Genomic DNA, 14,583 nt, shown 5'->3' with positions numbered 1-14,583 from the left:
ATTTCGAATTTATAATATTCGGAAGTACTGTACACAGTCGCACACAAATAATAAAATGCTGAGAAAAATTGAAGTTTCCCTTGTTGGTAAAAAGACAAGTAACTATCTGTGATGCATTAGGCGGTTTATTCCAAAGAATCTCATTATTCTGTTTTAAGCTGACCACAGGTTCATTGGATTTTCCTGTCCAAAGTAATGTAGTTGGAATTGATTTAATAAATAAAAATAAAATAAATAAGTGTAAACCTTACAGAAGCTCTACCAACTCACCGATCAGAGGCTAAGCAAACAAAAGCTAAAAGGGAAATAAAAGATTTGTTCTTGGATTTTTCTTGCACTGATTAAACGTTCTTCTCGCTTCCACCGGTTCACGCAATTAGTGCATTGTTTGCTTTTAAGAATGAATATGGCTTCTAATGGGTTTTGTTGAAGGGAATAAGAATTAGGACTAAGGGACTTATGTAAGTCTTATTTAAAGGCCCACCTTCTCCCAAGAGTCATTGCGGTCGTTTGTTTTTGTTTTGAAATGCTGTATTGTCCAAACGCGCGATCTTATAGGCTGTGCGAACTCAAGCGGTTCATGCGGGTTTCCTCTACGACTCGTGCTGGAGGGAAAGACTATTCGTGATCGCTTATTGCTTTCTCACTCGACTTCCGCTCAAATAAAATGAGGGGGTTTTCATATATGAAAACTGTTCCTCGGCGCGCAATACATCTTGGGTGAATGTGGGCCTTTAACACTGAATTTGTCTGGACAATCCATTAACTTCCAATTAAATAATCACTTTCAATCAACAGCTCACATGCGATTTGCACCCTTTCTGAGTCAAATGGAAATGATGGCATCCCATTTTTCTGTTGAGAATTAAAAGCAACGTAACTGAACTGATATCCTCCTCAAATCACAACCCCTGATGGCCTGTTGACATGGAGGAAGGATACATTTTTGGCTTTTCCGGATTCACCACAGAGGAAGCTAGAGGAAGGATAGAGGAAGGATACATCCGTGACTTTGCCACTGCAAGGGTCACCTTTGTTTCTTTTTATTGTTGTTGTTGTTGTCTTTTGACATGTGCTTTACATGCGTAACACTTACCAACTTATTAATTAAAAGTACATCCCATCTGTTTGCCTCTTTCTCAGTGAGCTATCCTTCTTACTAGCTTTAAATGTTTCTAGATGAAGAAATCAATTTTCTCCCTGTGTTTAACAGTTACTACACTCAAGTGACACCCATCTCAGAAAGAAAGCTGTCCTAGAATTGAATGGTTCTAGTTCTTTTGTATTTAAGTCTGTTACTAATTTTAGTTGGTTTTGTCCTTAAGTATTTTAATTGATGCTTCTTAGACACTTTTTAAGACATCTGAATTTGTTTTTTAATATTATAACTCCTTCTATCTTATAACAATTTTTAAATTTTGCAAGTATAAATAAATTTGTTTGAAGCTCTTTATCTAAGTACATAACATTTTTTCACATTTTAGAGTTTCAAATGGACTAGCAAAACCCCAATGGCAGGTCTCATATTTTTTCTAGTAGTGTGGGGAACTTCTCTGACCCTATGAAAGACTCAGAGCAAGTGCTTGGCCACTGTAAAGGATACTACTAAAATGCCTCTGTGGCAAATAGACCTGTTTGATTTAGTTTAACCTACCTGTAGCTGCTAATGTCACATTAGCATGTTTTATTTTATTCTTTATGAGAACAACAAAGGAAATGAATGGTGTTATTCAGTGGTAATCATTTCAGTTTTAAACATCTTAAGAGCGGCGGTCAGGAAAAATCGAGCAAAATCTGAATTTTCTGGCGAAACTTAGCAGAGTCGATTTCTTTCATCTTTTGTCCATAATAAGGTTTTACTAAAGTAAGAATCATGGTGTTGCTTAAATTGGCCAGAAACATTTGCGTTTTGAGAAAATCAGGAAAATCGATCGAAGCCTTGTGAACTGAAAAATGATTGAATTTAAAACCGGAAAATCGCCACTTTTAATTGTCTCCGCGTTTGTTTTAGAAGAAGCGTACGAAAATCGGGATTCCATATATCGAAAGACAATCTCTTTCTGATATGATAACTGATCAATTTGTGTTTGTAATGATATCTGGCAAATTTAAACAATTTAAAACCAGCGGCATATTTTTACAGCTGGCGAACTCTGCAATGTAGTGCCAAAGGTCAAGCACGCATTTCAGTATGTGGTATTACTCGAAACATTCTCACACTTTGGCTTTCAGTAACAATTGCCTTGATGTACTTCATACCTTAATATCAGGCTGGGTTCTCCATTGAGATTTTCACAAAAGGTCGTTAAAGTTGGCTAATTTCGACCACGACATCGTTTGGCGGAATCAAATAAACTGCCCGTGCAAACAAACCGACGCGACGGGTAAATTGCCAATTACAGCTTTAAGGCCTTCAATAATGCTCCTATCTTGCTTTATCAGAAGGATTTCTGTTTTCCCCTCGCTTCCTTTTATCCATTATCGACGGGAAGAGAAGAAATCGAAAAGATTCAGACATGTCTTTGCGTGACAGCAAATATGCAAATTAGTTAGATCGTCACTGAGATATGGCAGTAGGCAGTAGGGAAGGGGTGGGGGACGGGAAGAATTGCCTTAACAGGCCCGTAGTCAGGCTAAAACAACTGGGATGGGGGAAAGCAAATTGGGAACATCAAAAAAGGAGCAGATAAAGTAAGCAAAACAATAACTTTGCACTTGCATCACACTTTTGGTACATTTCTTTTCGACCCTTTGCCGTCATTGTACGGACTACCACGTGAAATTGCCTAACTTGTTCACGTTTGAAGAAGGACGTAAAAAGACGACGACAAATTTCCCTTTCTCTTTTTCCAGTGAACTTGGAATCAGGCAGTAAGAATCCGTCCGCAGGAAGATTCGTCTAAAATTAAAAAAAAAAGGTGGGAGCTGGAATTATCGCGATGAAGTTTAAAAGAACGCGAATTCTCTTTATGATGTTTTCGAATTCGCTACCATCACCGTCGTCTTATCTTTAACTCCCTACTATACAAACACAAATCGGTCATGAGGATTTTGGTTCTTATTTCCGATTCACAAGGAAGGACTGCCTTTGCTGCTGTTGTATAAATGTTAGCCAAATGTTAGCGGAGGAAACTGTCAGGTAATAAACAATTTATTAAAGCCAGGTTGTGAAAAGGCACTTGCAGCGTCAGAATTCAAGATTGATTGTTGTACATTATTACTGTTTTTAATTACTTATTTTTTGAGATATTGTTCTTTTACACTTCTTAAAATTCTGGGGGGAGGGGTCGCGGCTCAAGCCCCCCCCCCCCCTGCCCCTCCCCTTGATACGGACGCGTTTAACAGTATGGCTTTATACAGCTGTTTCGACAAAGGTTGTCCATAAAAAGCGTAAAAGCGTACGCGACAATGTCGATAGGTAGTCTAGGAAGTACCCAATAAATTTCAACAAATGCTCAGAATCCATATTGCCCGCCATCTCAAGTCTTCGCTGTACGGTCGAGGGATTATGGATTCTGAGCGTTTATTGAATTTTTTTGGGTATTTACTAGACTACCTTTCGACTTTGTCGCGTACGCTTTTACACTTTTTTGGACAACCTTTGTCGAAACAGCTGTATACCAGCTGCTTATCTAGAATAACGAACTCTTTGTGACAACTTTTGCGCAAATGACTAATACCCGTAGTTCTTTATTGAATTTTCTTTTTCGTAGCGACCAGCAACAAAAACCGTGAATGCGAAAGATACACCGGAGGAACAGACTTAAAAAACCTACACTCAGTGATTGAAGTGTAGAGCGAAAATTTACTTCTTCCTAAGATAGAGGGGGAAGGGGGGTGGGGGTGGCTTAATTAGATACATAACCTTATTTCTTTTTAATTTCAGACTCTTCATTTCACTTAGACCATCATAAGCTGCTTCCCTTGTTCTAAAGATTAAAGGACGGTGCATGCAGACCTAAAAATACTAGCATTAGGCCTCTTTAGGGCGTGGCGAAGACACAAACTTCACACTTTTAAGAGCTGGGATCAGGCTTCTTTTCATTCAATTGAAAAGTTTTCAATACTTTCCTTTAATAGGGATAATAAGTCTTTAGCACGGACGTTACACAAGCCTGAAAAGCTCTAACTATGATGTCTTACTTTCCTCAAGAGAAGGACCTTTTTACGAGGTAGTGAACAAAAAGTTGTCCACCACAGTCAGTAGCACTAGAACTAGGGTTCCAAGCACAGAAAAATAAAAATAATAAATAAATAAATAACACTGAAAACTTCACGTGTAATCTAATTAACGGCTTTCTCCGCATCTGATGAACTGAAAATACATCTGAATACTAATATTTTGTGCTGGAAAAGACCGAATGTGCAAAAAAGTAAAGTGTTACATCAGACGTTTTTACAGTTTATTATACATAAAAGGTAATGGAAATGATGTAAACGCATACCTGAACCAACTGGAATAAATAGTCCTAGTTTCCTCCATAGCAAATGGCACGAATTTTTTCCAAGTCCTCGTTCTAGTTTTGCGACTTTTTGCGCCTGGCTGTCATGGCTCGATACCGGCGGAGAAATTTGACACTTATTTGAACTGACCTCGACGCCAGCCAATGCCCAGAGACGAACGGTGTCGAAGACAAATCGTCAATTCCAAAAGGTGAAGGAGATAAACATTCTTGTCAGAATAAGTTCAATTTCGGTTTCTACGTCGGCTATTGACAAGGAAGACTTGTGACCGGCGATGTTCCTTTTGCACTAGTTTACTTCAGTTGATCTGCTCCTGTCTCTGGGGTCGTAAGAGCAAGGGCCTCCGACCAAGGAGCTAAAGGAACACCTCCATGCTTCCATGACAGCACAAGAATATCAAACCAAATTTAAAGCGACAAATTTTCCAGTTTCCGTAATTGAATTTATCTTACTTTTACTTTACTAATTCGATTTACTTTAGTAAACACCAATGCGTGATATTATAATATTCACTGATTATTGGTGATTTCGGAATTTGTAAAACGCAACCCTAACTATTTAGCGAATTAAAAACAGAATAGGAAAGTTTGACCGGTCTCCATTTTTTATTTCGGCGAGCATTTTACCATAGCCATAGGGGAGAACTTCAACCCCACAGATTTCCTTTTGATGCGGTTTCATTGGCAATCTGACACATGAGCGAACTCAAGAAATGGACATCGAGACGCTTACTGGTCCTTACTAGATATGGTTTTATAAGCAAAAATCTCACAGCGCAAACAAGAAAAATCGGTTCCAAGACCGGACTTTTCCTTATTGTAATTAAAAAGGATGTAAAGATTAAAAGAAATTCGTTTTCATTACGCTTTTTTGGTATATGTAAAATTAGTCTGTTTATTGTCACGGTAACGCAACAACGGTTGTTTATTTAGCCGTTGTCGGAATTTTAAACGAATTATGGTGACTTCAAAACGGTCGTGTGAAGTGCTTAATTCAAAACCCAGGCTGATTTTAATACATTATCAAGAACTACGTTACATTACTTAAAAGGCAAAGTTTAAGAAAAATCGGACTTATACCACGTAGCGAAAACCATCTTTAAAATTTATCCGTTTTTGCGGGATTTTTCCTGTTTAGAAAAGGGACATTTTCCTAAGCTCTGTTTGCTTTTATTAATAATGGTTAAGTCTAGTTCAAACTCTGCTATAAACGTGCGGTGCTTCCTCTGTCAATACCGAGTATAAAAATACCATGGATCCTCTTTCCTTGCAGACGGAAGAGTCAGTTCAGAATATTAATTTCACACTGCCGTGCGGGTACTTTCGGGATCCTCGCGGGTCAAATTTGTTTATCTCAGTTTTCTAGAACGTTAAGCGCTCCTAGAGAAAACTAAAGGCGTCAAATTTGTTCTCTACTTAAGGGCTTTTTGTAGGCAGAAAATGAGCGAAATTGATTTCGCCAGTTCTGCCACCAAATGCTTGATATTTTCTGACCGCCACTCTTAAATGCTAAAAAGTATTAGAATCACCCCCATCACTGTGAGTAGGATTCTCTCCCCATCCACCTTTACCCTGTGGTTTCTGAGAGAGAGTAAACATGACTGGGGTCCTTAAATTGGGTAACCAGAAACAAAACTATACTGCAGTTTGTTTGACCACTAAAACAAAATAATCATTTGCATCTGATCTTTACGGATTTTTAAAATAATAACAGTGTGCCATTGCTGACCTTTACTCATATTTTACGGATGTTATAAAGCTGGTAAGCTTTTATCTGAGATAATAGATCTCAGAACACGGAGATGTAAGACAAATTAAGATACCCGAGCTATTCACTGAATGGCAATGGTTGGTCTTTGAACTAACATAGCAGCATTGTGGGTTCCATTTTTCCCCTTTCATATAAACAACACACAGATTTTTCGACATCGAAAATCTGCCTCAGTTATGGAACGTATTTTAAACATTACATTAATGACACAACGCGCAAGTTCGATAACAATATTCCACAACAACTTAAGATTATAGCGGTGCAGAATGTATAAAATTTAATATACAACAGTGAAACATGTACAAGAAACCACTAAAACATTTCTTGCCACGTTTCGTTTCCAGTAATTTAACCGATAGATGAGACAAACTAATTCGGCTTTTGAGTGCCACTTCTGAGTAATTTTTCCTTCATTCTTCGGAGATGTGGTTGACTTTTTTAAAGTCATTCGCATTACAATTAAGGCGTAACAGATCAAGACCATAGTAAAAAGTACTAACCGGACGGGTGTCTAACATACAACCACGACTGTCTCCACAACGAAAAAGTTGTTCAATTATTTTAAAATAACGCCTGAAAGCCGTTAATCGAAGACGTAGGCTGTGGTTTTTCAGAGTAGCGGCGGGTAGGGAGTTCAAATCTCTTTTAAATTGGCCATGAGAACACTCTTTCGACCTTCCTTCGTTGTGTTGACAATCCTTCGACAAAATGCTTCCGGTTTCCTAATACTGAGCAAGCGCAATAGTAATTTATCACACTGAGCGTGCGCTACCGGATGTCGTGAATCGTGAAATTCACGACATCGGGAAACGGCTGTTACCAGGGCCTACCAGGGCCTACGATCCAAACGCTGACCAAAAGATCGTAGGCTCTGGGAACGAGGATGGGTATGATCATATTGATCATATGTCTGATGGTGTCTGATACAAGCACCTAAAGGAGGCTATAACGGCTATACCTTATTTCAATTACTTCTTCCCCAAGACCCAGCACCACTCGATCCAATTAATTACTAACAAAGGCGAGAAAAGGCATAAAAATTATATTTGCGGGCAAATATTTTATTTATGAAACGGTCTTTTCTGATACAAATTTGCCTTTGAAAAGGCCATAAAATGATGTAACAAAAAAGGAAAAAACTAGCTTGCTAACTATCTTGCTTTAATGTTTTCATCGGGTACCGCTGGGTTAAGACGAATTAATTTACAGACAATATTTTCGTGTAACTTGTCGCTGGATACCTGGTCAAAAGTTGCGAATTATGTGTGAATTATCACCTCCCCATTGCAGAAAATATTTATGCAGCAGAAAGCAGACGCCGTTTAATTTCTAGAACTTGTCATATGAAATTTTGTTGGAAACGAAAGTGGTATATGAGTTTAAACCCCCAAATAACCGAGCTTCAATTTAAGTCATAGAAATGTAAACAAAACCGGACGTGCCGTCGATTAATGACAGAATATACAACCACACAAGCATCTGTTCCTACTTTACAAACGAGAAAAGCTTAAACGTTTCTTTTTTGAAGATCATTCCTTGTACCTTTTTATCTCGACACATCATCGTATTAAACGTTTCACGTATACTGGATAACTTTTCCGCTTTTTATATCGGCTGCTGTTTGTGCCCAATAAACTAATAAGTGTGTTTTTGCTGTTCTTTTCTTGGTGTTATTAGAGACAACAGCTGTTCAGGGCTCGACTTTATGCATGTATTAAGACAAGTTGCTTAAGCGGGTAGTGGTTATCAACTCAAGTAGTCAAAACTGTTCAGGTAACTTTACTATTTTAGTGCTGTTATAGTTACTTTTGTTACCTGTATTTTAATATTTTATTGAGCCCCATGTCTTAGTGAATGTTGTCTGGTCATTTGGCCAAGGAAAACGAAGAGGGAAAATGTGACATTGAATAATACAAACATCCTGGCGATATTTACTTTGGGTGAGGAAATTTTTTTTAACAAGTTGACGATGATATTTCTTTATCAAAATCGGCTTCGTCACAAAAACTACAAATGCAATGATGATTTTGTGAATCGAATTATTTTGGTAAATTCTAGTGAGAAATAACAAAACTTATGAGAACTAAATATCTTTAACAACCACGTATTTGCAAGTGTAGCCATAGTTGATAAAACGCACTGGTTATGAAACCTGAAAAACTTCTTTGTTACATGTTTTTGTTAGCAATTTTAGCGTTGACCGTGCACAAACCACAATAGATTTTCAAATGTCTTGGAGCAACTGACCAATAGAAACGTTCCTGTTAAGATATTCAACTGTTACGGTGTGAACGTTAAAATAAAACAATGCTGCACGGTGGCGGCCCTTCCAATATAAATTACAGTATCATTGTTTTCATGGCAAGGTTTCATAACCTTTCATAACCATTCCCTCAATAAATAAACTATGGTGTAGCTTTTGACTACCATGAAGAGATTCTTGTTTACAAGATATTCCAGTTCTCTTTGAACACGTTCCAGGTGTTTGTTCCTCAGGGGGAATTGAATCGACCGATCGCGTAGCATTAACCTATGGCATTAACTACGCCATCTGAACTCAAAACTGAACGTTTTCAAGTTCCTTCCAACATAAGCCATTGCAAGAAGCTTGCCAAACTACTAGTAAATTAAATTTATGAAACATTTCTTCTGAAAATGAATTTAGCGTCACAAAAGCCGTATAAAAGGATATCAGAAACTACTCAATTACTGAAGTTTGATGAACGAACTGACTCTAATTTAGCGACACTAGAAACGGTTTGTTTCGGTGGAATAATTGTCGGACAAGGAATCACCCGACGCAGAAAATTGTAAAGAAAAACTGGCAAAAGATCACCTCAAACTATTGTAATAATAAAAAATTGAACCGGCCCTTTTGTTTTTGGACGGGCAAATACGCCATTAAAAGCTGAAAAAAAAACCAGCTAGCACTTTCGAAAAGCCAACAGCAGATTTTTAGCTAAAGAAATCAACTGTGTTCGTTTACACATATTCCTATGTAAGAAGAACAGAACATTATGTGGGAATAGGGAAAACAACGTTTTAATTATTTTGTTTTGATGTTCTTCTAAACCTGTGACCATACGATTTTACTTCCTCACAAAATTATCTTCAATACGTTCTTATATTTTCGCCGTGCAAATTGTTGGGCAACAAATTTTGGAGCAAGCTTCCGTTCCCTTAAATTTTCGCCAATTTAAATTTTCAGCTAATTTTAAAAAAATCCAAAAACATCAAACTGTCTTTTCTGATACAAATTTGCCTTTGAAAAGGCCATAAAATGATGTAACAAAAAAGGAAAAAACTATCTTGTTAATTATCTTGCTTTGATGTTTTCATCGGGTACCGCTGGGTTAAGACGAATTAATTTACAGACAATATTTTCGTGTAACTTGTCGCTCGATACCTGGTCGAAAGTTGCGAATTATGTGTGAATTATCACCTCCCCATTGCAGAAAATATTTATGCAGCAAAAAGCAGACGCCGTTTAATTTCTAGAACTTGTCACATGAAATTTTGTTGGAAACGGAAGTGGTATATGAGTTTAAACCCCCAAATTAACGAGCTTCAATTAAAGTCATAGAAATGTAAAAGAAACCGGACGTGCCGTCGATTAATGACAGAATATACAACCACACAAGCATCTGTTCCTACTTTACAAACGAAAAAAGCTTAAACGTTTCTTTTTTAAAAATCATCCCTTTTGCATTTTATCTCGACACATCATCGTATTAAACATTTCAAGTATACTGAATAACTTTTCCGCTTTTTATATCGGCTGCTGTTTGTGCGCAATAAACAAATAAGTGTGTTTTTGCTGTTCTTTTCTTGGTGTTATTAGAGACAACAGCTGTTCAGGGCTCGACTTTATGCATGTATTAAGACAAGTTGCTTAAGCGGGTAGTGGTTATCAACTCAAGTAGTCAAAACTGTTCAGGTAACTTTACTATTTTAGTGCTGTTATAGTTACTTTTGTTACCTGTATTTTAATATTTTATTGAGCCCCATGTCTTAGTGAATGTTGTCTGGTCATTTTAGCCAAGGAAAACGAGAAGGGAACATGTCGCATTAAATAATATAAACAACCTGGCGATATTTACTTTGGGGGAAGAAATTTTTTTTAACAAGTTGACGATGATATTTCTTTATCAAAATCGGCTTCATCACAAAAACTACAAATGCAATGATGATTTTGTGAATGGAATTATTTTCGGTAAATTTTAGTGAGAAATAACAAAGCTTATAATAACTAAATATCTTTAACGACCACGTATTTGTAAGTATATAGTTAATAAAAGGCACTGGTTATAAAACCTGAAAAAACTTCTTTGTTATATGTTTTTGTTAGCATTTTTAGCGTTGATCGTGCACAAACCACAATAGATTTTCAAATGTGTTGCAGCAACTGACCAATAGACACGTTCTGTCACGGTGTGAACGTTAAAATACAACGATGCTGCACGGTGTTGGCCCTTCCAACATAAATTACAGCACCATTGTTTGATGGCAAGGTTACATAACAAGTCCTTCAATTAACCATAGTATAGCTTCTGACTACCATGAAGAGCTTCTTTTTACATGATATTCCAGTTCTCTTTGAATACGTTTCAGGTGTTTAAAGTTCTCTTGGGGGAATTCAAGTCGACTCCATCGCGTCTCATTAACCAAAGGTATTAACTACACCATGTGAACTCAAAACTGAACGTTTTCAAGTTCCTTCCAACATAAGCCACTGCAAGAAGCTTGCCAAACTACTAGTAAAATAAATTTATTAAATATTTTTCTGAAAACGAATTTTGCGTCACAAAAGCCGTTTTAAAGGATATTGGAAACTACTCAATTACCGAAGATTGATGAACGAACTGACTCTAATTTAGCGACGCTCGAAACGGTTCGTTTCGGTGGAATATTTGTTGGAGAAGGTGTCACCCGCCGCATAAAATTGTAAAGAAAAGCTAGCAAAGGATCACCTCAAACTATTGTTATAATATAAAACTGAACCGGCCCTTTTGTTTTCGGACGGGCAAATACGCCGTTGAAAGCTGCAAAAAAAAAAAAAAAAAAAAAAAAAAAAACAGCTAGAATTCTCGAAAAGCCTACAGCAGCTCAAACTTGGTAAATGAGTTTTACAATGCGAGTACTGTTACTGGGGTCACTTCAACAAAACTGGCCAACCAGATTGCAGGACAACAACAGTGAATTTCAAGCAAAGCCGATTGAATCAATCACGAGTAGAGGGAAACAACAGTTAAACCCAAAAGTTTGAATTATTCAATGTTCGTATCATAATGTGATCTGATTGTCCAGTTTTAACTGACTCCGGTAATAGTAGTCGCACTGTAATTTAAGCTAAAGTGATCAACTGTGTTCGCTTACACATATTCCTATGTTAAAAGGTTATAAAATTTTGTGGGAGTGCCGAAAACGATGTAACTATTTTGCTTTGATGTTTTTCTAAACGTGTGACCATATGAAACTCATTTTATGTCCTCACAAAATTTTCTACGATATATTCTTATATTTTTGGGCAAATTGTTGCGCAACAAATTTTGGAGTTAGATTCCGTTCCCTAAAATTTTCGCTAATTCGAATTTTTAGCTAATTAAAAAATACAAAAATATCAACCTGTCTTTTCTGTTACAAATTTGCCTTTGAAAAGACCAAAACATGATGTTAGAATACAGGGAAAAAACACTTTATCTTCCTGTGCTCCTGAGTAAAGATGAATTAATTTACAAACAATATTTTCGTGTACCTTGTCGCTCAATACTTGTAGTTGTTATGTGGAAAGTTGCGAATGATGAGTGAATTATGACCTCCCGCACAGGAGAATTTTATGCAGCAAAAAGCAAACGTGAAATTTTGTTGGAGACGGAAGTGGTACATGAGTTTAAAACCCGAATTAACGAGCTGCTGTTTGCATACGCCAGGTTCGTTTACGGTGGATTTTACTCTTTAGCACTCTAAGATGCCGACAACAACAACGGTGTGAGAGCGGTCCTCGATAACGAAAAATGTGGAACAGCATTCAACTACTGTACGCAAGCCGTTCATTAATCCTTTTTTGTTGATTTACGCACACCAAGACGATTTTTATTTCCAGTAAAAGTGGGATTTGTGAAAATTAAAAGCTTAGATAAAGAATATTTCCTGAAAAGGAAGAAAACATAGGTATCTCTTCTTATCCAACCAGACTAAACGTCGACAAAAATTATAAAGTTTCCCTATGTTCCGACGTCATTGTAGTCAATGGAGCGTAATTTTTAATAAGCGCGGTTTTTAACATGACGGGTGTGAAAATTAAGGACATAAAAATATATTTAACCGTGTAGGTGCTCTACGATCTTCAAAATATAGCTCCCTTGTAATTGTTTTCCTCTTTTTATTTTTTCGTTGTTCCTCTGCGCTCAAGGCAGATAGACAAGAAACACGATCTTCTGTTGATGATGCAAGCTACTTGGATAACGTTGATGGTGCGTAAGTATGTAAACTAACAACAGATTAACCTCTTCCATGTGTTCAGATAACGGGGAGCGGCGCGAAGAAAAGTGCGATGCGTCTCTCTGACAAAAACGAGGAAAAAAAACAGAAAGACAGCTGTCTCCTCGTGTTTATTATTTACTTGCATTGCAATATACTTTTTGCGTATCCCGGCACTATCTGAACGCCTGGAACAAGCTAACAACAGATAATAATAACAGTTATTTAAAGAAAACGTGTATGTCGATACAGCCAAAAGTCTTAGGCTATAGCAAGAAAAAGAACAAGGAGTGAATAACACCAGTCACCTGACTGAAAATCGAAGAAAGAAAGCAAGTAAAGGCCAATATGCTGAGCACGAAGACACCGAGTCTCCGGGAGCAGGTCCCAGCAGCCTACAAACCAAGGACAAGGAGGTTGAGACGAGAGCCAGGAGCGACAAAAGGAGGAGTGTTGTTCACAAGATCACTAAGAAACTCTGTGGCAAAAGCAACAACCAGTAGGCCCCTGTTGAATAAAAGGATTGTAATTAATAACCTAACTACAAAGCAGGAGCAAGCGGCGAGATGGGTACAACACCTTCGTGAGGTGCTCACCCATACACCACCAGGTGACCCTCCCTACCCTTCACCAGCAGATATCGCCCTGGACATTGACACCAGTCCTCTAACTGAAGAAGTTAGGCTCTCCATCAAAGCCATGAAGTGTGCGAAAGCTGCTGGCATTGATGCCATCCATGCAGAAATGCTCAAAGCCTCACAGACCTCTTCAGGAAGATCTAGGAAAAGAACGAGATACCTGATGACCGGAGCGAAAATCGTCCAAAGATGGTCACACGTATGACGACGTCCTACCAGCAGTTTGAGTGCAACGTTTTAGTTGACGGGGAACTTGTTAGAATGGTTCCCTGTGGAGTACGGAAGGGTTGTAACCTCTCGCCCATCGTCTTCCTGCTTGCCGTTGACTGGGTCATGCGGAAGTCGACAGCTGACAGACCAAGAGGCATCCAGTGGACTCTATTCTCCCAACTTGAAGATATAGACTTTGCTGATGAACTAGCTGCTCTCTTCTCTTAGCTATAGTATCTGCAGGAGGAAACTGACCGGCTGAAAATCTTCACCAAGCAAACATGCTTAAACACCAATGCCTCCAAAACACATGTACAAGTGATGTGCGTTAACACCAACACAGATGCACCTGTCACAATGAGTGGTTAATTTTGTTAAGGACTTTACCCACCTTGGCAGCCTTCACAGCAAGGACAATGCAGCACAAAAGGATATCAGAGCAAGGCTCGGTAGAGCACGCGGTGCATTTGCAAGACTTGAGCCCATCTGGAAGTCAAAGCAGTATAGCCTGAGAACGAAGATCACACTGTAATATAACAGCAATGTCAAATCTGTCTTTCTGTATGGCTCGAAATGCTGGCGTGTGGTAAAAGGCAATAGAAACAAAATCGATGCCTTCGACAATGGATCCTTCAGGAAGATGTGTCGCATCTTTTGGCCTGAAACGATCTCAAAGGAGGAACTGTACAGAAGAGCAAGAACCAGAGTGTGGTGTTGGAAATCAAGCGCCGACGCATACGATGGCTTGGGCATATCTTCAGAATGGACTAGAACCGTATACCAAAGACAGCTTTGAGATGGACTCCACCTGGTTAGCGCAAAAACGGTGAACTGTGACAACGGAGCTGAAGGAGATGGGTCTGACATGGGGCGATAATACGTAGGCAAAGACAGGCCCAGGTGGAGGCCAGGTGGAGGCCTAGGGACATAACGTCCCCACTAGGGACATAACGCTTCATAAGCAATGTAAGCAAAGTTAAGCCGTTAAATATTGACAACAATTAAAGAAGATTTCTTCTAA

The 14,583-nt window shown here is 38.3% G+C and overlaps 1 protein-coding gene across 1 annotated transcript in view; it reads left to right on the top strand.

The window, feature by feature from the left end:
- Positions 1 to 10,839: 10,839 nt before the first annotated feature.
- The window catches only part of LOC146480054 (uncharacterized), a 46,027-nt gene continuing 42,283 nt past the window's right edge, over positions 10,840 to 14,583 (top strand). Inside the window, exons 1-2 of the mRNA XM_085110114.1 lie at positions 10,840 to 10,904; positions 12,647 to 12,707. Of these exons, the coding sequence (XP_084966240.1) occupies positions 12,678 to 12,707 (30 nt within the window). The 5' untranslated portion in view covers positions 10,840 to 10,904; positions 12,647 to 12,677. The remainder of the gene's footprint in view (positions 10,905 to 12,646; positions 12,708 to 14,583) is intronic.

The sequence above is a fragment of the Pavona decussata genome, unplaced genomic scaffold (assembly GCF_977016875.1).
Source record: "Pavona decussata unplaced genomic scaffold, jaPavDecu1.1 SCAFFOLD_56, whole genome shotgun sequence".
In the NCBI taxonomy this organism is placed as follows: Eukaryota; Metazoa; Cnidaria; class Anthozoa; order Scleractinia; family Agariciidae; genus Pavona; species Pavona decussata.
This window is presented reverse-complemented; position numbering and strand designations above follow the sequence as displayed.